This window comes from Salvelinus namaycush, chromosome 12, assembly GCF_016432855.1.
Source record: "Salvelinus namaycush isolate Seneca chromosome 12, SaNama_1.0, whole genome shotgun sequence".
In the NCBI taxonomy this organism is placed as follows: domain Eukaryota; kingdom Metazoa; phylum Chordata; class Actinopteri; order Salmoniformes; family Salmonidae; genus Salvelinus; species Salvelinus namaycush.
The window spans coordinates 38467102-38492904 of NC_052318.1; the positions used below are offsets into that span (position 1 = coordinate 38467102).

The following is a 25803-nucleotide window of genomic DNA, read 5'->3' on the forward strand; positions in this document are numbered from 1 at the left end:
TGTCTCATGGCTGTTAATTTTACATGTGCTGTTATAGTCCTACTGAAGTCCAAGCCTTAGCCTTAAAGGACGATCAGCCCAAGGTGCTCTTGCTCTGGTTAATAGCATGCTTGCTTTCCATATGCAGACAGAGACAGGAAGTCACATGTTTGACCTGACATGCACTACATGGCCAAAATGATGTGGACATCCCTTCAAATTAGTGGATTTGGCTATTTCAGCTACACCCGTGCTGACAGGTGTATAAAATCAAGGACACAGCCATGCAATCTCTAAGGACAAACATTGGCAGTAGAATGGCCCATATTGAAAAGCTCAGTGACTTTCAACGTGGCACCATCGTAGGATGCCACCTTTCCAACAAGTCAGTTTGTCAAGTGTCTGCCCTGCTATAGCTGCTATGGTCAACTGTAAGTGCTGTTATTGTGAAGTGGAAATGTCTAGGGGCAACAACGGCTCAGCCACGAAGTGGTTGGCCACACAAGCTCACAGAACAGGAGTGTAGTGCATAAAAATGGTCTCCTTGGTTGCAACGCTCTCTACCGAGTTCCAAACTGCCTCTGGAAGCAACGTCCGCACGAGCTGTTCGTCGGGAGCTTCATCAAATTAAGCTTCATGAAATGGGTTTCCATGGCCGAGCAGTTGCACACAAGCCTAAGATCACCATGCGCAATGCCAAGCGTTGGCTGGCGTGGTGTAAAGCTCGCCGCCATTGGATTCTGGAGCAGTGGAAACGCGTTCTCTGGATTGATGAATCATGCTTCAGCATCTGGCAGTCCGACGGACTAATCTGTTTGGCGGATGCCAGGAGAACACTACCTGCCCCCAATGAATAGTGCCAACTGTAAAGTTTGGTGGAGGAGGAATAATGAACTGGGGCTGTTTTTTGTGGTTTGGGCCAGGCCCCTTAGTTCCAGTGAAGGGGAATCTTAACACTACAGAATACAATGACATTCTAGATGATTATGTGCTTCCAACTTTGTGGCAACAGTTTGGGGAAGGCCCTTTCCGGTTTCAGCATGCCCCTGTGCACAAAGCGAGGTTTTTATCGGCGTGGAAGAATTTGACTGGCCTGCGCAGAGCCCTGACCTCAACCCCATCGAAAACCTTTGGGATGAATTGGAACGCCAACTGCTAGCCAGACCTAATCGCCCAACATCAGTGCCCGACCTCACTAATGCTCTTGTGGCTCAATGGAAGCAAGTCCCTGCAGCAATGTTCCAACATCTAGTAGAAAGCCTTCCCAGAAGAGTGGAGGCTATGATAGCAGCAAAGGGGAGACCATATCCATCTTAATGCCCATGAATTTGGAACGAGATGTTCGAACAGATGTCTACATACTTTTGGCCATGTATTGTCTCTTCAAGCTAAGACTGATCATGTTGTTCTCAAATCAAGGACACCCAGTCCTTCTGAGGGAAGACCGCCAGCACTGTTTGTCAGCCAGCTTTACTCAACAGCTTTGTTGTGAAAAGTATTGCACCATGGGTGATGAATTAGGATGAACCGAGTTCAAGCTTAGAGACAGAAGGTGACAGGGAAGGCCGTTCTGAGGCAGATCAAGGGACAGCCATCTTAAAATCTGAACAGGTGAAGCAAATGGACATTCTCAAATGTCAACCCTTTTACCCCCAAGTGCTTTGCCTGTGTACATCTGAAAATAAAAACATTTTAGATTTAGGAAATTGGATGTTCAAAAAAGTTATCCACCTCCTTGTAAACTGGGGTGGCTGGTATATGGTTGTCTATGTCCCTAGTTTTGTTTACAAGGCTTTAATTGTTTCTGGTGAATGTTACTGTTTGGGTCTGAATATCTAATGGTATTTGTGATTGCTGCACACATGAATTTGGGGCTGAGCCTCCCTGTCCTTTACATCTGTCAGTGTCAGCAAGACTGCTATAAGATTCATTGAAGACGTCTCTCTGGAACAAGGCATAGCTCTCAATCAGGAGTTTCATCTTTGTATGTTATAGGTGGAACATCTATTGAGAGTTGATCAGTTCTAGACACGTTTTCCACTGAAATTGGAGCAAATGCAGCCCATGTAGCTTTTTTTATTTAGTTTTTATTACGTGCTGTCTATATCCTCACATGCATTGCAAGGCGCCAGCCTTTTGTAAAGCACATTTATTTCCACACTAACATTTTAACCGTTGCTCACTCAAACTCCCATGTAAATAGAAGATTGTCTAATTCTAGAAGTATAACTATGGGCAAGTTTCACAGACCTACATTAAGCCCACTCTTGGACTAAATTGTACTTTTGAATAAGACTATGATAACTGTTATGGCTAAACTTCATTTGAAAAGGTTTGCATCAGAAACGACCCTGTATTTCATCCATAGTTAGTTAAACAATGTTCTTGAAATTAAGGTCTTTATTATCGAATGGTAATTTGGCCAACTCCTGGAATCATTTAATCTTGGTCTGTGAAACTGGCCCTAAATGTGTTTTTAAAAGAGGAGGTTACACACAAACACATTTTGAGTTTAGGTATGACTCAGAAGTATTTGCAGAACTAGATTGCAGATATTCCATACATGCTGTATCAGAGTTTTTAAAGAACTGTGCTGTGCATTAATCTTTTGAGATATTGTATTTATTGTATACTGCGTGAAGTGCTGCCTGCTGCATAGGTGTGGATACAGTCCTCCTAGTAAGAGTGGCTTTAGTGGTTGTTCATCATGACATCCATGGCTACCCAGAAAGGTAAGAGGAAATTGGTGGAATGTGTGTACTGAGAACATGTAAATAATTTTCATTTTATGTACTGCCTTCTGCAGTACCCCTAAATTTGAACAGATGGCAACAGTGACAGACAGATGGCAACAGGTCAGCCCATTATTCTGTCATAGGATGGGATCTTTAAATGAAATTGCACAAACAATATGAAATGAAAGGACTTTCAGTAATCTCCTTTTGTTTCATATCAACACTACTGTGTTTTTGTACATTTTTTCATTAACATTTTACAAAGCTCTGAAAAGATGAAGGAATATTGACATGTCTATGAATTAAAAAGATACATGTAAATGTCGACATCATCATTAGTGTCAGTGCGCTTTTTTATGGATAGATCAACGTTATTTGGCTTGTGTAACGCAATGCACCACCATTAAATGATATTAAACTTGTTTGTACATTATGAATCTGTGTCGGTTATTCTTTGGCAATAACACAAACTTACTAAAGTCAGTAAGTCTTGATTATGTAAACTTGCTGAAATATTTCAAGGGCTTTGATGAACTGCATCCAGCTGCAGCCCCGTAGCAGCCTGTAACTAAAACTAGCCTGTCACTAAACCAATACTATCGCCGTCTACTGGCCGTGGTTAATCCCTACCACATACATGCGAACTCCTTTTTTTTCTCGGTCCTTGCAGTCCGGGAATCCTTGGGACGTCCCCACCCCATTTAAATTGAAAGGTAAAATGATAATTTCCCTTTATAATCATCCTTTCCTAGCTTCCTTTCCTACTTTATTAGCATCCTTTCATCCTTTCCTAATTTAGGGAATGAAACTATGTCCCTTTCCTTAGCTCCTTTCCTTGTTACCTAGCTCCCTTCTTCCTTTCCTAACTACTGGCCGTGGCACAAATAGAACATTGAGCCAGATGTTTCATCGGATTTATAGATCTGAAGTATCCTGCTGGCGTTTCCACTCACCACCAAATATGGTGATGATAGGAAGCCCAGTGGTCGGCAGTGAGAGAAGATGGAGCGAGATGGATTTTGGCCGACTTTCTACTCATTTTCTCATCGATGAAACATTTGATTTCAAAACAGTTTTCTATTCCCAAAACGAACATTTGTTGCCAACAGAGTTGACTAAGTTTTGTACACCTTACAATATGCAAAAGTAAAATAATAATATATATATATATATATATATATATATATATATATATATATATATAAAAAAATAAATAAAAAAGGATGTTGTTCAGAATCAGTGCAAGCGCGAATTGAGTTATTGCACATGCGCACTTCACAGAGTAGGCGCTCCCTAATGTCAATATAAAATACATGCTAGATTAGGACCTGCCCAGGCCTGTAGGAACGAGCCAATAGGCACTCGCCAGCTGCTCGTTCTGCCAACCATGAAAGAAGGAAAAGAAAGGGACGAGGAAGAGAGGAAAGGGTTCTAGGAAAGAAAATTAGGAAATTAAAGGAAAGAGAATAGGAAGCAAGCAAAGGGAGCTAGGAAAGGAGGAAAGGAGCTAGGAAAATAAAAAAGATAAGAAAGCGAGATTGGGAAGGAAGCGAGGAAATGGGGGTAGGGGAGAATAGGAAGCCAGGAAAGAAGGAAAGGAAGCTAGGAAAAGAAAGGAGATAGGAAAGGAGTTAGGGAAAGAAAGGAATCTAGGAAAGAAGCGAGGAAAGGAGGAAAAGAAGGGAGCTAGGAAAGGACAAAAGGAAAGGGAGAGTGGAAAGGACAAAAGGAAAGGGAGCAAGGAAAGGAATCTAGGAAAGAAAATGGAAGAAAGGGAAGAAGGAAAAGGAAGAAGGAAAGGGAGCTAGTAAAGGTGGAAATTAGCTAGGAAAGGAGATAAGGAAAGAGAACTATGGATGGAGTTGAGGAAAGGAAGCTAGGAAAGAAAAGGAAGCTAGGAAAGGAGGAAAAGAAAGGGAACCAGGAAAGGAAATGGAGCGAGGAAAGGAATCTAATAAATAAAAGGAGGAAAGAAAATGAACAAGGAAATGAAGCAAGCAAAGGTAAAAAGGAACTAGGAAAGGAGGAAAGGAAGCTAGGAAATGAAAGTAATCTAGGAAAGGAGGAAAAGAAAAGGAGCTAGGAAAGGAGGAAAGGACAGGGAGAGAGAAAAGGAGGAAAGGAAGAAGGAAAGAAAGCTAGGACAAGGGAGCTAGGAAAGGAAAAAATGAACTAGGAAAGGTAAGAAGATAAGGAAAGAGAGATTTGGAAGGAGGAGAGGAAGCTAGGAAAAGAGAGGAAAGGAATTTCAAGAAAGAAAAGGAGGTGTTTACATGTATGTGGTTGAGATTAACTATGACCAGTAGAGAGGCAAGGAAAGGAAGAAGAAAATGTAGTTAGGAAAGGAAGCTAAGAAATTAGGAAAGGCAAGGGAGCGAGGAAAGGAGGAAAGGAATCTAGGAAATAAAAATTCACATCTATGTGGTATTTATTAACCACGGCCAGTAGATGGGTATTGGTTTAGTGACCGGTTAGCTTTAGTGACATGCTAGATTTATGGTGTTTTCAAGACAAATGGGAACTCGAAAATAACCGAGGTCAAATCATGAAGTCGGTGATCTTCGGGTTGGAAAGTCGGAGCTTTAGAAATATCGTTTTTTCCCCGAGTACCTAGCGGTCTTGAAAGCACTGATTTAGTTATCCGAGGTCCCAGTTGTTTTGAACGCGGCAATAGTCACTGCCTGCTGCAGCTGGATACTATTGGCCTTGACAGGTGATCACGTGACTTTTAGTCGAAGAGGCATCGGCAAAGCTTCGGTATACGCAAGGCTAGCTAGACATAATTAGATAGTTTTGACCGCAGTGTACAAGCTAGATAAACGAACAAAGCAGTTGCTAGCTGCCTTTTATATTTGTAAGGCTGCTGCTATGAAATGAGGAAAGCATGGGAGCCAAAGAGTCAAGGATAGGTTTCCTTTCGTATGACGAGGCTATCAACAGAGGTAAACATAATTGACAATTTGCTAACCTTGGCTAGCTAGCTGTCAACATTAGCGTTAGATTCATTAGCTAGCTGGCTAACTTAGCTTATGCTAGCTCTGTTGGATGGGTAATACGTTGCTAACGTTACTAGCTAGCTAACGTTAGGGCAGGCAATGAACTAGCTAACGTTAGTGGACTAAGGTTTAATTTAAATGGGTAGCTAATACTGCTAGCTTCAGGCTAGCATTAACGGTAATAAGACGCAGTACTGCGGTTAGCTAGTTTACATACTATTCTTTTTTTTTTACCACAAAAAATGTACTTTACAGTACTGCCCTCGGGATCAGGATAGGTTGATGATGACATAGGTATTGGGGAGAGGCCAACGACCGGAAAATAAGGCCTAGAGCTACTGGTAGCTAGCTGTCTACAGTAACTGTCAGTGCCCTGTCATCTAGAAGTGCATGAATGACACCACCAAGTAGCAGCTGCACTGAGAGGCTAACGCTAGCTGTTTGTTGACATTGTCAATTTTACCCGTTTTCTCCCCAATTTCGTGGTATCCAATTGGTAGTTATAGTCTTGTCTCATCGCTGCAACTCCAGTATGGACTCGGGAGAGGCGAAGGTCGAGAGCCGTGCGTCCTCCGAAACGCAACCCAGCCAAACCGATGGTACTGGGTCAATTGGGTCTCCCGGTCGCGGCCGGCCACCGCAGACCCTGGACTCGAACCCAGAATCTCTAGTGGCACAGCTAGTACTGCGATACATTGTCAATTTAATAACGTTTTTTTTGCATACGTTTACTGGCAAGAGTCATATTCAACGGGTGTTGGGCGTTAATTATTAAGTCTGTTATTCTTCGCTCTGGCACGCTCGGACAAAAGTGCTTTTAAATCGGAGTATTTGTATTTATTAGGGATCCCCGACTCTTCCTAGGGTCCAAGGCACTTACATTACATATAAAACAGTACATCATATAACATAATTACACCACTATATATCTACAATGCAAAATGTATAATACCACCATGCAACAATATTACAATGTACGTGTGTGTAGAGTGCAAAGATAGTCAGAGTGAATTTATCAACAAACCCTGTGTCTTTCTGGTGTTCTAAGTTTTCAATTTATCATATTCATGGTATGTTATGATATTCAGGCCTAGCCTAGCGCTGGAACAGCAACTGGCCATATTTTAATTGTTTTTATTTGTATTTAACTAGTCAGTTAATAATTATTTCTTATTTACAATGATGGCCTACCCCTGCCAAACCCTACCCCGGACGACATTGGGTCAATTGTGCGCCGCCCTATGGGACTCCCAATCAGTTGTGATACAGCCCAGGATCAAACCAGGGTCTGTAGTGATGCCTCTAGCACTGAGATGCATGCCTTAGACCGAGGCACCACTCTAGAGCCCTACCGGTAGTTAGAGCTGACAGAGCTAACTAGTAGTAGTTATACTGACGACGATGATGGTGTATGTGTGTGTCTGCCAGTACTGTATCGTTGACATTGTCTGTCTGGTGCTGTGCCAATGTTTCATTTTATCATATTCATGATGATAAAAAAAAAAGTTTTAAGTAAGAATATGCATTGGTCTGAAGACGAAAAAGAAAGGAAATTCACATGAGCACCACAATGTCTATTCCACCCAGGTTCTACCAAGTTTTCCAGCACACCACTTTGACCTACTACAATAGCTATGTTGGTATTGTGCTTCAAATTACGTATGAGTAGGCAGGTTGCTTAGAATTCAAACCTTCTCAAACAGCCTAATTTGAACTCTTAGAGGAGGTGCTTCCACAATAATGTGATTTGTACCGCATACAAGGTAAAGTATTGGATTCTTCACACACCACAGTTTGACATTATCCCATTATGCTACTTTTTCATACTTTTTTAAAATTAATTGAATGCAAGCTTTGCTTTTATACTTACAATACCATCAGGCTTGATTGAGCTGTTTTTTCTTGTAGTAATGTGGTGCCTGCCTGTATTTCCTTAAACCTTTATTTTAGCAAAACATGTAATCATAATAACATCCTTTTTTTGGTCAGTAGTTGCCCATCATAACAGAAAGTGGTGGTGTGTTGAACACAGTAGCTCAGATAGAGCCTGTCTGTATTCCTGATTTCTGTAACTGTTAGCTTACCTGTGTAATATTTAATTAAGCTCAGAATCACTTGTGTTTCAAACATGGTTATGTTTTATCAATTGCTGTGCTGATCAATGGAAAGTTCATTACCTCTGTCAAAATAATATGTAGCTTCAAGTTATGTACTTCTTTTTGCAATAAATATGGGGACGCATCAACAATACGCATTTATAATAGGCCTATATCTAAAAATACATACGGCGAAATGTATTTCTATTAACAAGGTAGTTAACCCACTGTTCCCCAGTAGGCTGTCATTGTAAATAGGAATCTGTTCTTAAATGACTTGCCTAGTTAAATAACTAAAATAAATATATACAGTACCAGTCAAAAGTTTGGACACCTACTCATTCCAGGGTTTTTCTTTATTTGTACTATTTTCTACATTGTAGAATAATAGTGAAGACATCAAAATTATGAAATAACACATGGAATTATGTAGTAACAAAAAGCGTTAATCAAATCAATATATATTTTATATTTGAGATTCTTCAAAGGAGCCACCCTTTGCCTTGATGACAGCTTTGCACACTCTTGGTATTCTCTCAACTAGCTTCATGAGGTAGTTTTCTAGAATGCATTTCAATTAACAGGTGTGCCTTGTTAAAAGTTAATTTGTGGAATTTCATTCCTTCTTAATGTGTTTAAGCCAATCAGTTGTGTTGTGACAAGGTAGGGGTGGTATACAGAAGATAGCCCTATTTGGTGAAAGACCAAGTCTATATTATGGCAAGAACAGTACAAATAAGCAAAGAGAAACAACTGTCCATCATTACTTTAAGACATGAAGGTAAAATTTCAAGAACTTTGAAGGTTTCTTCAAGTGCAGTCGCAAAAACCATCAAGCGCTATGATGAAACTGGTTCTCATGAGGACCGCCACAGGAATGGAAGACCCAGAGTTACCTCTGCTGCAGAGCCTCAGAAATTGCAGCCCAAATAAATGCTTCACAGAATTCAAATAACGCATATCTCAACTGTGTGACTCAGGCCTTCATGGTCGAATTGCTGCAAAGAAACCACTATTAAAAGACACCAATAAGAAGAAGAGACTTGCTTGGGCCAAAAAACACGAGCAATGGACATTAGACTGGTGGAAATCTGTCTTTTGGTCTGATGAGTCCAAATTTGAGATTTTTGGTTCCAACAGCCGTGTCTTTGTGAGACGATGAGTAGGTGAAAGGATGATCTCCGCATGTGTGGTTCCCACCGTGAAGCATGGAGGAGGAGGTGTGATGGTGTGGGGGTGCCTTCCTGGTGCCACTGTCTGACTTATTTAGAATTCAAGGCACACTTAACCAGCATGACTACCACAGCATTCTGCAACGATACGCCATCCCATCTGGTTTGCGCTTAGTGGGACTATGATTTGTTTTTCAACAGGACAATGACCCAACACACCTCCAGGCTGTGTAAGGGCTATTTGACCAAGAAGGAGAGTGATGGAGTGCTGCATCAGATGACCTGGCCTCCACAATCACCTGACCTCAACCCAATTGAGAGGGTTTGGGATGAGTTGAGCCCGCAGAGTGAAGGAAAAGCAGCCAACAAGTTCTCAGCATATGTTGGAACTCCTTCAAGTGTTATTTCATAGTTTTGATGCCTTTACTATTATTCTACAATGTGGAAAATAGTACAAATAAATACCCTTGAATGAGTACATGTGTAAACTTTTGACTCGTACTGTGTGTGTGTGTGTGTGTGTGTGTGTGTGTGTGTGTATGTATATATATATATATATATATTTACGGTTGTTATTTTCATGACAGTCTTCATCAATAACCATCGGTTATTAGTAATTTTGCCATTTCCTTTGGGTCGCAGAGATGCATCTTCCTACAATTATCGATAAGTTACAGGGCCTAAAATTAACACCTGCCAAATGCGAGTAGATTTTGGCATTGATGGGTCAGATGTCTATTTCACCAGCCACGTTGGCAGGTGGTCAGGGCTTCACCTGCAGTCAATAAGTCAAGTATGAGCACACTTTATAGCTAAATTAATGCAGCAGTTTTCAAAGTGTTTGTCGTTTTGTTTCGTAGCTGGAAGTGAATCTCACACAAATACTAATCCTATGATATATATCCCACCTTGTGCAACGCGCAGCAACACTGCCTGGCTGGGGAGCTGTGTGCACTGATTGATGGGCTGAAGGTACATTTTTAGAAGCGCTGTGCACATGCATAAAAGTTGGTCTAATTTACTCACGTACTAAAGTGAGACTTTGTTATTGTGTTTCTTGGTTATTTACCTTTGTTTTGTTCACAAGAAAGATTGTTTTTCAATGTTTGCTTCAAGTGCTAGCATCGGCTACTATTTTATTTAACCTAACTAGGCAAGTAAGTTAACAAATTCTTATTTACAGTGACGGCTTACCCCTTGTTCAGTGGCAGAACGACAGATTTTTATCTCGTCAGCTCGGGGATGTGATCCAAAAACCTTTCGGTTACTGGCCCAACGCTCTAACCACTAGGCTACTTGCCGCCCCTAGTCAGATTCTTTATCTAATAGGCACACTGTCACTGAGGACTCGAGCGGCTTGAGTGACCTGCCCTTGTTGCCACGGGAACCTCCCCAAAAAATTAAATAAAATGTATCAATTTACCACATCACTTTTTACTAGTAATACATTTATTGTGTAAGAAACATTACAAAGCATGCTCATCTTTTTTGGGCGGGGGGTTGTGTGTAATTATGTCCCCAAAAATATTTTGGCTGATGAAAAATCTGTTTGTGTTAGGCCCTGATTTTAGTTATGATGGTTGCTATTGTAATACAATTTAACAGCCATGGTGGTTGTGGGTTGGGGTAAAGGAGTTAAGCAGATAGCCTTTGCTTGTATTGGTGACCATGGTTTGATGCTCTGCCGTGACCATGGTTTGATGCTCTGCCATAACCATGGTCCGTGTTTCATTTACAGAAAAGCGATTTATATTTTCTAAACACTTACGGTTTCTCTCTCCCTCCCAGTCACTGATGTGGAGCTCCAGCGTCTGAAGGATGCCTTCCGCAGGACCAGTGGCCTGTCCTGTTATATGAGCCAGCAGTGCTTCCTCAGGGAGGTGCTGGGAGACGTCGTACCACCCAGGGTTGCTGAGGTGAGCCTATTTCAACTGATAGAGGACCCCAGTCTGATGGGAGGGATTGTAGCCTATTGTGCTCTTCCGATGTTAGTTCACATTAGCAGCAAACGGGCTTGACTCTTCCTAACAGCTTTTGGAATGTGGTCCTGCAAGTCAGAGCATGTGATGATTGGGATTCGCCCTTTTTCTTCATAATTTCACTTATGCTTGACAGTGAAATTATGTCGAGCATAACTTTTGCCCTCAGAACAGCTTCATTTCGTCGGGGCATGGACTCTACAAGGTGTCAAGCGTTCCACAGGGATGCTGGCCCATGTTGACTCCAATGCTTCCCACAGGTGTCAAGTTGGCTGGATGTCCTTTGGTCCCCCACCCATTCTTGATACACACGGGAAACTGTTGACCAGGAAAAACCCAGCATCATTGCAGTTCTTGAAACAAACCAGTGCGCCTGGCACCTACTTACATACCCCCTTCAAAGGCACTTAAATCAGGCTCAATGGCACACATACACAATCCATGTCTCAATTGTCTTAAGGCTTAAAAATCCTTTAACCTGTATCCTCCCCTTCATCTGTACTGATTTAAGTGGATTTAATGTGACATCAATAAGGGATCATAGTTTTCACCTGGATTCACAGGTTATGGAAAGAGCAGGTGTTCTTAATGTTTTGTACACTCAGTGTATGTCTAATCAGTAGTCAAATTTTGGTTACCCAAGTGACTAACAGAGATGTTTTTATGTAAATGGAATGTTATAGAAGGGTCCAGACACTTTTTGTTGTTGCAATTTCCCTTGATTTTGAGAAACTTACCCCAACCACTAATTCAATTCCAAATCCTCGTTGTGCAGTATGTGGGCTCAAAAAACATGAACAAATGCTTCAAAAACACACAAATACATCCTTTTAAAAACTGAAACGCTCTCAGTATAGTGACACAGGTCTTTAGATGTTGTACACATGGAAATGGTCATTCCGAACTTTATCCGCATCGTTTTATACCATTTTGTGCACATCGAGCTGTTTCCCCTATCTAACATTATCCGTGTAGCCTACTGTTAGGATAGACGGTGAGGTATTGCTCGAGTCACAACAACATTGAATATAACGTTGCGGATAAAGTTCTGAATGACTCTTTCACGTGTACAACATCTAAAGACCTGCATCACTATTAGAGGTCGACCGATTAATTGGAATGGCCGATTAATTAGGGCCGATTTCAAGTTTTCTTAACAATCGGATATCGGTATTTATTATTATTTTTTTAAATTTTTACACCTTTATTTAATCTTTATTTAACTAGGCAAGTCAGTTAAGAACACATTCTTATTTTCAATGACGGCGTAGGAACGGTGGGTTAACTGCCTCGTTCAGGGGCAGAACGACAGATGTTTACCTTGTCAGCTCGGGGGATTCAATCTTGCAACCTTACAGTTAACTAGTCCAACGCTCTAACCACCTGATTACATTGCACTCCACGAGGAGCCTGCCTGTTACGCGAATGCAGTAGAAGCCAAGGTAAGTTGCTAGCTAGCATTAAACTTATCTTATAAAAAACAATCAATCAATCATAATCACTAGTTAACTACACATGGTTGATGATATTACTAGTTTATCTAGCGTGTCCTGCGTTGCATATAATCGATGCGGTGCGTATCGTTGCTCCAATGTGTACCTAACCATAAACATCAATGCCTTCCTTAAAATCAATACACAGAAGTATATATTTTTAAACCTGCATATTTACCTAAAAGAAATCCAGGTTAGCAGGCAATATTAACCAGGTGAAATTGTGTCACTTCTCTTGCGTTCATTGCACGCAGAGTCAGTATATATGCAACAGTTTGGGCCGCCTAATTTGCCAGAATTGTACGTAATTATGACATAACATTAAAGGTTGTGCAATGTAACAGGAATATTTAGACTTATGGATGCCACCCGTTAGATAAAATACGGAACGGTTCCGTATTTCACTGAAAGAATAAACGTCTTGTTTTCGAGATGATAGTTTCCGGATTCGACCATATTAATGACCTAAGGCTCGTATTTCTGTGTGTTATTATGTTATAATTAAGTCTATGATTTGATAGAGCAGTCTGACTGAGCGGTGGTAGGCAGCAGCAGGCTCGTAAGCATTCATTCAAACAGCACTTTCGTGAAAAGAAAAAAAAAGATTTCTACGACAGTGGTCACTCTACAAAAAACAACAACCTGTCAAAGAAAGTAGGTCAGGACTGGGCATGAATGAGTTGACATGTTTACCTGAACTCAACCCAGCTCCCTTCCCCTGTCTCTAGGTGATATACAGCTCATTCGGCGGGACCCCTAAAGGCCTGCACTTCAACAACCTCATTGTTGGGCTGGTTCTCTTGACTAGAGGACGTGATGAGGAAAAAGCTAAATGTGAGTATTGTAAGACAGACTTATGAAACCACTACAGATGTTTGTGTTGACCATGTAATTTCAAGAATAATCATAGAATAATATAAATAATTGAATAGGATCTCTGTTAGAATAATATTTAAACAAAGTTTAAACCATCTTCACATTTAGTTTTTAGAGTGGTATGTAATTTATTTTCTTGAAAATATCTTCTGTGATTCATCCCCTTGTAAATATCACATGTGACTGAGTTGCATAACAGGCTAAGCTTCTTTTGTGGTTCTCCTTCAGACATTTTCAGTCTGTTTGCCAGTGATTCGGGCAATCATGCAACGCGAGAGGACATGGAAAGCATGCTGCAGACCGTGGATGGAGAGATCCCACTTTCTCTCAGGAAGTGTTTCTCAGAGGTCCGCTCGTATGCCTTAGTTGATTGAATATGTATTTTACTGTTTTTAACTCAACTTTTGACAGCCATGTTTTCACATATGACCTCCAGGGTGGGTGCAAATCTGTTATTACCATTCAGTGGCCCGTTACTTATTAGGCTACCTTTTTGTTCTATTACTAGGTCTATTTTTATCTGCAACATCTGTTCACTACAATAATGCCACATCCTAATCTATCCTCATGCCTTATCTAATTGTAAACTGCTGACAGGACTTAGCACACCTAGGCTTTCTTATCTGTTTAACCAAGTGCACAGGGCTGCTAATGCTACTTAACACAGAAAGATAATTGCACCTTTTGTTATTTTCTTTACCAGGGTGAGAAGGTAAATTATGAGAAGTTTAAGAGCTGGCTCCTGCAGAACAAGGATGCTTTCACCTTCTCCCGCTGGCTCCTGTCCAGTGGGGTGTGTGTCACTCTGACAGACGATAGTGACACACCCACCTTCTACCAGACCTTGGCTGGAGTAACACACTGTGAGTGACGCTCATCCTGAGCCTTTGGGAGATATACTAAACAATAGCCTAGGCTAAGGGTCCGATATGATCACTAGTCTTGTCATGCCGCTTATTGATTTTTCTCTTGCAGTAGAGGAATCGGATATCATTGACCTGGAGAAGAGATACTGGCTGCTGAAAGCTCAGTCTCGGACCGGCCGATTTGACCTGGAAACCTTTGTCCCTTTAGTTTCTCCACCTATTCATGCATCCCTAAGTGAAGGTAAGAGAATACACATGATTTATTTATTGGATACTTATTTTGAAGGCAATCGTTACTACTTCCATTTTCAACGTTTCTCTTTGTGTCCAGGTTTGTTTCATGCCTTTGATGAAAACAGGGACAATCACATAGATTTCAAGGAAATCTCGTGTGGCCTATCTGCTTGCTGCAGAGGGCCTTTGGCAGAGAGACAGAAGTGTAAGTGGATACACAAGCATTAATCCTTGCTGTTTGTCATTTCTTCATTATGTTAGCAATGTTTCTATTAACTTGTCCAGTGTTTTTTTTTTACAGTTAGAAAATACATACGAGAATTGCCTGCTACAGTGCGTTTCTATTAAACTATCTTGTGTCGATTCAAAACAGCTGGATGTAGTGACGTCACACCTAGGGCTGTTATGGTGATGTGACTGTTATGGGGACACCAGTAGTCACGAGTCATGACCGCAGTCAAATTCCATGTGATCGTTTGTCACGTAATTAGGCTTCTCCAAGCTCTGATGCTGCCGATGGTCATTAGTAGCCTACTAAACTTTCTAACTGCCTGGTACTCAGCACTCTATTGTTCCTGTAATCACTCGCGCAAATGTAATAGAAAATCACATTTGATTTGTCACATACACATGGTTAGCAGATGTTAATGCGAGTGTAGCGAAATGCTTGTGCTTCTAGTTCCGACCATGCAGTAATATCTAGCAAGTAATCTAACCTAACAATTTCACAACAACTACCTTATACACACAAGTGTAAAGGAATGAATAAGAATATGTACATAAAAACATATGAATGAGTGATGGCCGAACGGCATAGGCAAGATGCAGTAAATGGTATAGAGTACAGTATATACATATGAGATGAGTAATGTAGGGTATGTAAACATTATATAAAGTGGCATTGTTTAAAGTGGCTAGTGATACATTTATTACATACATTTTTCCATTATTAAAGTGGCTAGAGTTGAGTCAGTATGTTGGCAGCAGCCACTCAATGTTAGTGATGGCTGTTTAATCAAACACTTCATGAGTGCCTATGAGCTCATGTTGGGCAACATTTCTATAGGCTATGCAATTGCGTGAGAAAACAGAGGATCCCATCAGATTTCTATAGGCTAGACCTACTATATTTATTTCTCAACTATTAAGCACATTGCTTCGCTACAACAGGAGTAGAGCCTACCTGCTGGCATGGAAAAGGAAAAAAATGGAAAAGCGTCCTCCATTCGCAACTTAAGTACATAATTGTTTTTTTCCCCCCATGCCCCCTAAAATCATAATTATTATCACACATATATGTAAAGACAACATTAAATTAAGAATAGTTTGATAGGCTAATATTGTCACCCATCACTTGTGAATGATGCCCAGCTTGTGCAAGAAACAGTGCATATCTTTTTTTATTTACTTTTTCAAATCATAGTCACACACCTCATGTATCCTAACCTATAGGCCTATATGTTTTGAGAAGGTCTGTATCACAACTAAAGAGGCCAAATAACATATTTATAAATTAACCACATTAATCTGCTTTATAACCGGTGTAGAGCCTAACTGGCATACAGTGCATTCGGAATGTATTCAGACCCCCTGACTTTTTCCACATTTTGTTACGTTACAGCCTTATTCTAAAATTGATGAAATTGTATTTTATCCTCATCAATCTACACACAATACCTCATAATGACAAAGCAAAAACAGTTTTTTTTTTTAAATATGACATTTACATAAGTATTCAGACCCTTTGCTCAGTACTTTGTTGAAACACATTTGGGAGCGATTACAGCCTATAGTCTTTGGTATGATGCTACATGCTTGGCACATATGCATTTGGGGAGTTTCTCCCATTCTTCTCTGCAGATCCTCTCAAGGTCTGTCAGGTTGGCTGGGGAGTGTCGCTGCACAGCTATATTCAGGTCTTTCCAGAGATGATCGATTGGATTCAAGTCCGGGCTCTGGCTGGGCCACTCAAGGACATTCAGAGACTTGTCCCAAAGCCACTCCTGCATTGTCTTGGCTGTGTGCTTAGGGTTGTTGTCCTGTTAGAAGGTGAACCTTCTGAGGTCCTGAGTACTCTGGAGCAGGTTTTCATCAAAGATCTCTCTGTACTTTGCTCTGTTCATCTTTCCCTCGATCCTGACTAGTCTCCCAGTCCCTACCGCTGAGAAACATCCCCACAGCATGATGCTGGCACCACCATGCTTCACCGTAGGGATTGTGCCAGGTTTCCTCCAGACGTGACGCTTGGCATTAAGGCCAAAGAGTTCAATCTTGGTTTCATCAGACCAGAGAATCTTGTTTCTCATGGTCTGAGAGTCTTTAGGTGCCTTTTAGCAAACTCCAAGCAGGCTGTCATGTGCATTTTACTGAGAAGTGGCTTCCGTCTGGCCACTCTACCATAAAGGTCTGATTGGTGGAGTGCTGCAGAGATGGTTATCCATCTGGATGGTTCTCCCATCTCCACAGAGGAACTCTGAAGCTCTGTCAGAGTGACCATCGGGTTCTTGGTCCTGACCAAGGCCTTTCTCCCCCGATTGCTCAGTTTGGCTGAGCGGCCAGCTCTAGGCAGACGAGTCTTGGTTCTTCCGTTTAAGAATGATGGAGGCCACTGTGTTCTTGGGGACCTTCAATGCTGCAGAAATGTTTTGGTACCATTCTCCAGATCTGTGTCTTGACACAATCCTGTCTCGGAGCTCTGCTGACAATTCCTTCGACCTCATGGAATGTTTTTTTTTGCTTAGAAATGCACTGTCAACTGTGGGACCTTATCTAGACAGGTGTGCGACTTTCCAAATCATGTCCAATCAATTGCATTTACCACAGGTGGACTCCAATCAAGTTGTAGAAACATCTCAAGGATGATCGATGAAAACAGGATGCACCTGAGCTCAATTTCGGGTCTCATAGCAAATGCTTATGTAAATAAGGTATTTCTGTTTGGTTTTTATACATTTGCAACAATTTCTAAAAACCTGTTTTCGCTTTGTCATTATGGAGTATTGTGTGTAGATTGCTGAGGAAAAATAAGATTTAATCAGTTTTAGAATAAGGCTGTATGTAGCATAACAAAATGTAGAAAAAGTCAAGGGGTCTGAATACTTTCCAAATGCTTGTGAGATTCAAGTTTGGGCAAGATAATTTTCACCATAAAAATGCCCCTTTATAATAAAGCATTACATGCATAATCGCATTTGCCATCACTTGTTTACCCGCTATTTGATTGCATACTGTTACATTTATGCTTATAGCCTACTGCGGGTGTGCGGAGCGCGGTGCTTATGTGAAGGAATAGCCTAATAGTTGATCAACATTTTAAGCTAAATGGTCAGCCTCATTGCTTTTAAAAAAAAAAATTGATACTAGTGGTTGTATTTAATTTGGGGAGCTGTCGCATCCCACTACTGTCGCAGAGATATGTTTGGAATATTTATTTATTGCACAGAAAGACAATAGAATAGGTCAACTTTTGTACTTTGGGGGATAGTAGTTCGACATAGGCTTGTGCTTTTGCTATCCGTTAGGGCTACTCATCTTATTGGCTGATGAAAAGTAGTGAACAGTTCTAACATCTTCAATATGCGACTTGGAATTTGAGGGATGCGCGCAGTTGCGTCCCAGATGTGTCTGTCTTCATTCATTTGTAGCCTACTTAGGTAAAATGCCTGTCAAGAAGGACATGATCACGTGACGGGCATTGGCTACATCTGAGAGAGCCATGTGACTGAGCGGTGCTTCGGAGCACGGCAATCGGCAGAAGGGAATTATAATTAGCCTATTATATTCAGCCCAAGGGCACAATGGCTGTACAATGATTGGATTTTTTTAGGTAGCATCACGGCCACACAAGGGAGATGCCGCCGGGACATTCGAGGCCTGGAGAGAATATTATCAAGTGCTTGTCAAATTGTGAATGAGAGACTGAAGTGTGTGCAGCGTACAACTTTTTTCAAATCATCATTAGTCCCATCATGTAGCCTTAGAATGTATTAAACATCAAAACATTTAGCCCAACGTTTGTATCATAACTTAAGTTGCATAAATAACTCTAAATTAAGCATATAGGAGGACCAGTTTCTTTGTTACCTGCTCAACACAGAATAGCCACATGCACTTCCTATGAAATATCCTTTATTTTATTAAGCTATGCTCAATTGTATTCTTCATACTGTAAAATATTTTATTTTTTAAATGATGCCACGGAATTCTAAGCAAATATTGTCTGCTAAATGAACTAGTGTTGCCTACAGCCATATGCCATAGCCTTATCAGGGCCTAACATAAGGACAACTCAAAGTATATGCTATTCTGTTCTTCTGAAATGGACTATGATGGTGGAGGCTATATTAAATGGATTTATTTGACTTTTTAAAATGTAGATGTGCCAAAGGTCCGCATCAGTGTCTTGTTGGTTATGCTTGGAAGCCAGGACATGCTAAACGTGTTTATGCTAATTAATGGTCAATTACAGTGAGACCGGCAGTTATTTGCTTGACAATCACCAGCTGACAAAATGTCATGACTGCCACAGCCCTAGTCACACCTAAAATAAAAACGTTGTTTCTCAAAAAACTACAGTGTTGAATAAAAATGAAGTGTTTCCATTACCCATTTAGGCAAATTGCGCATTAATAAATTGTTGACTGCCTGCCTGTATGCCCTCCCACCTGTCTGTATGTCTCAGGTAGCCTGCGAAAGCCAGCATGGAATGCAAGAATTGATGAATATTTGCCATATTGTAATAATTCTCACGTGACAACATATAGCCACGGTCCGTAAGATGGTGAAACTTGCACTCCTGTAGATCTGAAATAATTCAGCCAACAAGAAAAGCATGGCGAAGGAATTCAGGCATTATTGAAAGTCAGGACAATCCTTGTCCTGCAATGGAACATCATTTTTATAGATGTTGCAAGCAGTAGGCATTAGAATTAATTGTGGAGTGGCGTTTTATAGTTGTGTGGTTAAATTATGTGCCCCGCATACCTTAAATTATTCAGCAATCGTAATTTATTCTAAAAACACAGTTTTCATAATTTGTCACAAATAAAATTAGACAAAATTGAACTGCTAAAAATGTTGAAATTTCTCATATCGGTCAGTTGCATTACACATGGCGCAAGGATTTTGTTTACGACATTGCTTTTGTCGAATAAACCTGGGTCAATGGAAACCTGCCTATTGACAGTTTCAATGTGGGACTTTCCCCTTGTTTCTTCTCCCCAGTCTGTTTCAAAGTGTTTGATGTTGACCATGATGGGCTTCTGTCTCGGGAGGAAATCACAGAAATGGTTGGAGCATTACTGGAGGTGTGGAAAGACAATCGCACAGACCCTCTACCTGTAAGTACCATTTGGCCAGACTGGACATATGATGGACATAATGTAGAAAATGATAACTGTTGTAGTGTTAGTTTGTTTGTTTTACCCTGTTTCATAACCACTTACACTATGTCCCCTTAGGAAACGCACAGTAATGTCCATGCCATTGTGGAAGACATCCTGAAGGAGCATGACACCACTAAGGTATTACCTTACTGCATGCATTGCTTTGAATTCTTACATATTTCTTCAATTTTGTCAGAAGATGTTGAAACTGGAATTTTGTTGTTTTGTTCTTAAGAAAGGGCATTTGACCCTGGAGGATTACCAAATATGGAGTGTGATGAGTGCACTTGCCAATGAGTTCCTCAACCTGTTGTTTCAGGTAAGAGCCAGCCACTGTGTTTCTACTTTGGTCATCATTATGTGCTTTTCTGCTGGTTCACCAGTCTTCTGCTCTCCTGTTGGTCCCTAGGTGTGCCATATTGTCCTGGGGCTGCGGCCTGCCTCGTGTGAAGAGGAGGGAAAGATAATCAGGTGTGTGTGTGTCACCATGTCATTGTCCTCTCCTGCTGTCATACACATGCCCCTCATCAATCTACCACTCACAAACTCATTGACTTGTGTCTGCAGGGGCTGGTTGGAGAGAGAGAGCAGACACGGCCTCCAGCCAGGAGACTACTGGTTCCTCATAGCAGTGCTGTGGTGGCAGCAGTGGAGGGACTACGTCAAATATGTAAGCAAGGCTTTTTAGCTGCTTGACACCATGATCATCTGTTTCTCATAATGTGCCCACTCTACAGTATAATTTCTTTGCTGTTGTGGTTGTTGGCGCCTCGTCCAGGACAACACGCACATCGTGGTGGAACAGCCGTCAGTGTTTGGCACAGGGAAGAGTGGTGTAGGGGCCCAGACGCAGGCCAGGGCAGAGCAGGGCCCAGAGGGGGAGAGCATGGCCAGCTCCCACAGCTCCCCAGAGGAGAAGTTCTCAGACAACATCTCCAGTGCATCAGAGGCCTCTGAGACAACCAGTGGCAGTGAGTGGCTAAGAATTCTCAGTATTGCATTTAGCAAAACAGTTGGAAACTAGTATAGCTTAAGGAAATATTCCACTTAGTTGTTAACTATTGCATACCTGAGAGTGAGTCTTCCATTGAATGTCACTGAAAACAATTAAAACAATTTGCTCTCTTTAGGCCTTCTACCCCTGGGCTCGACTGCTACGGATATTTGCTTTGCCCGGCAGCATGAGACCCCAGATGTAGACAACCAGTGCTTCCTGGGGGCTGATGTGAACATGGCGGTTCTAAGGCCTGGGGCCATCGACAACCAGCCTCTGGTCATGTCGGAGCCCTTAAAGGTAAAGGTAGACACCACCACCACCAACAACACTGTGGAAGTATGTTCCTATTCCTCAAACTGACATTACCATATTGTTTCAGTTTTAAACCTGTCCCTCTTGAACTGTTCCCCCAGGCTCCCACATTGACCATGGAGGGGGGCCTACTGAGGCGCTCCCCATCCCTGATTCTAAGCAGGGACTTTGAGGTTGTGCCAGAGCCGGTGTGGAGGGCACTCTTCCACTGGTACGGAGCCAACCTGAGTCTCCCCAGGCCGGTATGTACATTTTAACTTGTTGATTTTCCATGTACAGTTATTAATCCTGATATTGTGTTAACCTCATATTCCCGTCCCCTCTCCTCTCCTCCTGTGGGCATTCCCAGGTGATCAGACACACCAAGACAGACTGTGCTGAGCTAGAGCTGTTCCCCCGACACCTGCTCTTCCTGAGGCAGCAGCAGCCCCCCGCCCGCACCCCCCAGAACAACGTCTGGGTCAATATGGGTAAGAGCTTCCCCTGCATGTGTCTCCAGCACCTCTCCAAAGGCGGGACAAGAGTAGCACAATGGCCTAGTGACTTTCTGCTCCAAGAGTGTGGCAGGGTCAGTGCCACACTGTGAGTCTATTTTTACATCCGTGTTGTAATCTGATTATCTGACAGTCAGACCTTTTTGTCTGAAGCGTGTCTGATTAGATCATACTCTACATTCAACTAATTTCAAAAAGTTGTACTATTTTTGCATTTCTTTAATTCTAGAATAGTTTGTCCTGTTGAATAATAGTTCCCGTGTGTGCAGCTTGTGAGATCAGCTCTCTATTCTCTCTCCACACAACCAATAAATCATTTTTTTTTTGTGGCCTTTACGTGGACGTCACAAGACTGGTGGCAGCACAGGGTCACATTAATCTCAGTCATGTGAGATCACTTCTGTGTGGGGAAGTGGGTGCTCACTATGCATACACCCTTTTTTTCTGTGACACGATCCACTGACGTCAATTCATGATCTGCTCGGATCTCAAGTTGGGCCTCAATGAATGGCAGAGCCTTTGGCCACAGCAAAATATTCTGGAAATGAGCTAACACAAGCGTTTACAGTTTTCCATCTGAACTGTAATCAATGGTGTCTCCCGGTCCATCCCCAGGTAATGTCCCCTCTCCTAGTGCCCCCTTAAAACGTGTGCTGGTCTACACGGGCTGTTTCAGTAGGATGGGCACCATCAAAGACATCCATGAGTACCTGGCCCAGAGACTCCGCATCAAGGAGGAAGACATGCGCCTGTGGCTCTTTAACAATGAGGTGGGTGGGGACTCAGAAGGTTGACCCATCATCAACATACACACGCACAGTAAACACTCAAGCTCCGATACACACACAAATTATCTCCACATTTTATTTATTTTTTTACAGTTCAATCTCCAATATCTTTCAAAACAATGTATTCCACAGAATTATCTGACCCTTCTTGATGATGAAGACCATTCCCTGGAGGGGTTGAAGATCCCAGATGAACAGTACATGGTCATAGAAGGTATGTATCATAATGAATCTCTGTGTTAAATGGATTCATCATGTATTGTCAGGATGAGTAGATGAAGGTTTCTTTGTATTCATTAGTAAGGAGCAAGGACATGAGCTGGCCTGAGGAGATGTCCTTCATCGCTAACAACAACAGGATGAACAGACACAATGGTAAGACCATTACTGCATACAGCTACACCAATAGTACTACTATTGTGTGATCCTTATTGGGTCAGTCCACCTCAAAAAGCACAAGAAAGAGGATTTTGACCCCCACCATCTCAATTTCTGTAGTTGGAAAAGGATAAGAGTAGCATTCCTGAAACATTATTTTGTTGAAATATAATTTGATCTCTGAGAAATGAAGCTAATTGATTGCACCCAAATTGGCCATTTTTTATTTATAGTATTTATTCTGCCCTTGAGTTGCGTTCCCATGCAAAACTAGACAGATAGCTAACAACTAAGTCTTCAATAAAACTCCCAAGGCGTGACTTTTCTTGAATGAATATATTGAAAACGTTTAAGTTGTAAAACTGCAAAATACAGAAAAGAATATACTTTAGTATTCAATTCAGACCGACATACTGTAGCTGTACATTATACATTTGAAGTTGCATGAATAGAAAGCACGTGCTAAGGTACCATGCATCTGGCATGATGCCAAACCATATAGCTAATTGCTACTCATATGGTAATTGACTAACTCCTTTCATTACTCTAATAATGTACAACCATCTATGTAGAATAACAAAGCATATTACACTAGAATCGGTAACAAAACTACAGTATTGTATATTTTACAATTCGTTTGCATGACGCACGAGCAAAGTAATACAGCTAACGGCATACATGAAAAGCATTGCAATTTGTGTGAGTAAATGCAACCAACCAGAATTGATATGTAAGAAACTCTATCAATAACAAGATTATCATCATTAGTTAAATGCTTGAATCGAACTTACAAACAAATATTTTCCAAGGCTGAAGCGTGACAAGAAATAACTACACTGTAAGACTTGCACCGTAGCGTTGTTTTTAGCTGCTTCTATGCGTGCAGAACGAATTCTCTACTTCCTGTTTGCGTACATTCTAAGTACCAGAAATCTCCACTAGGGGGCAAATAACACCATGGAACACAATGAAAATCCATCTTAACCATTTGTAATAAAATAATCTGTTACCTTCTAACAGGATGGCAGCACAGTATTCATATACCGAACATCTGATTTTTGATCTGATCTTCCTAACAATGAGTAAGACATGAGGAATTCAATACAATGATCAACAGCCACCCACAAGCAACATAGGGATAGCCCTCAGAGAACTGCCATTTGTTGGATTATTCAAAGAGAATTGGGTTGAAGCATTAGGTTGCTAAGAGAAGGACAAACTGAATTGCTTTCATGGAGGACTGGCTTAACGATTTATTTTCACCATGAGCAAAAGCTATTGATTTTCTACCCAAAATTGCAACGAACATTTTGTGATCCATTTAATAAACACAAGAGACCAGAAAATTTGACAAAAGCGTGTGGCCATAGCAGGAACTGCGGCATCTAGTGGGAATAACCTGGTACTTTCACACTAATTTATGGTAAATAATGCAAGCAACTTCAATGGCTAATTCCTCTAAACGGGAGGGGACATCGCCAGATTCACAGGGAATACATTACGTAGGATGAAGAATCAATACGCCAAGCCTCAGCTCCGTACTGATACTGTATATACTGGTTGTTGTGGTGGTGTGTGTGGGGGGGTCCGTGGGTGGCTTTTGAGCTTTTTATTGTCTTTCAATGGTAGGAAGAAGTTTGGTCCAAATTGGATGTTGGGTACTATATTAATTGAATATATTATGTATATCCTATACATTTAAAATGGCCAATTTAGGTGCAATCAATTTCTCAGAGATCAAATTATATGTCAACAAAATAATGTTGCAGGAATGCTAATCTTAGCTCCCGAGTGGTGCAGCAGTCTTAGGCACTGCATCTCAGTGCTAGAGGCATCACTACAGACCCTGGTTCGATTCCAGGCTGTATCCCAACCTGCCGTGATTGGGAGTCCCATAGGGCGGCGCACAATCGGCCCAGCGTCGTCCGGGTTTGGCCGGGGTAGGCCGTCATTGTAAATAAGAATTTGTTCTTAACTGACTTGCCTAGTTAAATAAAAATATGTTTCTAACTTTAGAAACAATTTCAGAATAATCTGTGATGGTGGGTGTCATGGCTTGCTGAATTGACATGGAATGACTCTATTAAGAATTTAACACTAACTGAGCTGATAAGTACTTTGATATATTATAGATAAGCCTGTCAGACAATACTCGTTTTGCTTTCACTCAACATTAAAGGGGTTGTACTGACTGTTGTAGAAGCTTTTGATGGTTAAATAGCCTTCTCAAACTGTTGCCTCCTCCTGTTCACAGTCCCTACTGAGAAAGGTGCGACTGGACTGAGCAACCTTGGTAACACGTGTTTCATGAACTCCAGTATCCAGTGTGTGAGCAACACCAAGCCTCTCACAGACTACTTCACCTCAGGAAACCACCTCTATGAGCTCAACAGGTATATGTGTGCATTATCTTAGATTTACAAGAATGCATTCTTATTATAAAATAATGTATTTTTATTATACATGCTTATTATATACTTTGAGCAAAACGTTGGTTAAATAAACCCACAGCAAGCAGAGATGAGTGTGCAAGTTTATTTGTACTGTTTCTCTTCATAACAGGACCAATCCCATTGGGATGCGTGGTCACATGGCCAAATGCTATGGCGATCTGGTACAAGAGTTGTGGAGTGGAACACAAAAGAACTTGGCCCCTCTGAAACTCAGAGTACGTCCACAAACAAGCCTTCAACTGACACCCCCCCCAATAACACTAGAGTCTACCAACCTAAAAAGTACAGTCTTTCAACCTAAAAAACAAGAGTCAAATGGTTGTATTTTCCCTTCTGTCCTTGTCTCTCCCCTGTCCCTTCCGTCAGTGGACGATAGCGAAGTACGCCCCGCGGTTCAATGGCTTCCAGCAGCAGGACTCCCAGGAGCTGCTGGCCTTCCTGCTGGACGGCCTTCACGAGGACCTGAACCGCGTTCACGAGAAACCCTACGTAGAGCTGAAGGACAGCGACGGGCGGCCGGACTGGGAGGTGGCTTCTGAGGTCAGAGTTCATAGACACTTTTCCTATTTTC

At 41.5% G+C, this 25803-nt stretch overlaps 1 protein-coding gene across 2 annotated transcripts in view; it reads left to right on the forward strand.

Annotated features, from left to right (window-relative positions):
* The first annotated feature begins 5408 nt into the window (after positions 1-5408).
* Positions 5409-25803, forward strand: part of LOC120057206 (ubiquitin carboxyl-terminal hydrolase 32-like) — a 28139-nt gene continuing 7744 nt past the window's right edge. The window contains exons 1-22 of one of the 2 annotated variants that reach the window (XM_039005712.1): positions 5409-5656; positions 10767-10894; positions 13179-13284; positions 13555-13673; positions 14030-14189; positions 14302-14433; positions 14524-14631; positions 19650-19765; positions 19886-19948; positions 20046-20129; positions 20220-20281; positions 20378-20480; positions 20589-20781; positions 20941-21104; positions 21221-21361; positions 21469-21589; positions 22229-22383; positions 22534-22615; positions 22702-22776; positions 25034-25172; positions 25342-25447; positions 25599-25772. In XM_039005712.1, the coding sequence (XP_038861640.1) occupies positions 5599-5656; positions 10767-10894; positions 13179-13284; positions 13555-13673; positions 14030-14189; positions 14302-14433; positions 14524-14631; positions 19650-19765; positions 19886-19948; positions 20046-20129; positions 20220-20281; positions 20378-20480; positions 20589-20781; positions 20941-21104; positions 21221-21361; positions 21469-21589; positions 22229-22383; positions 22534-22615; positions 22702-22776; positions 25034-25172; positions 25342-25447; positions 25599-25772 (2589 nt within the window). In that variant the 5' untranslated portion in view covers positions 5409-5598. The remainder of the gene's footprint in view (positions 5657-10766; positions 10895-13178; positions 13285-13554; positions 13674-14029; positions 14190-14301; positions 14434-14523; positions 14632-19649; positions 19766-19885; positions 19949-20045; positions 20130-20219; positions 20282-20377; positions 20481-20588; positions 20782-20940; positions 21105-21220; positions 21362-21468; positions 21590-22228; positions 22384-22533; positions 22616-22701; positions 22777-25033; positions 25173-25341; positions 25448-25598; positions 25773-25803) is intronic. The other variant, XM_039005711.1, reaches the window with a different exon arrangement.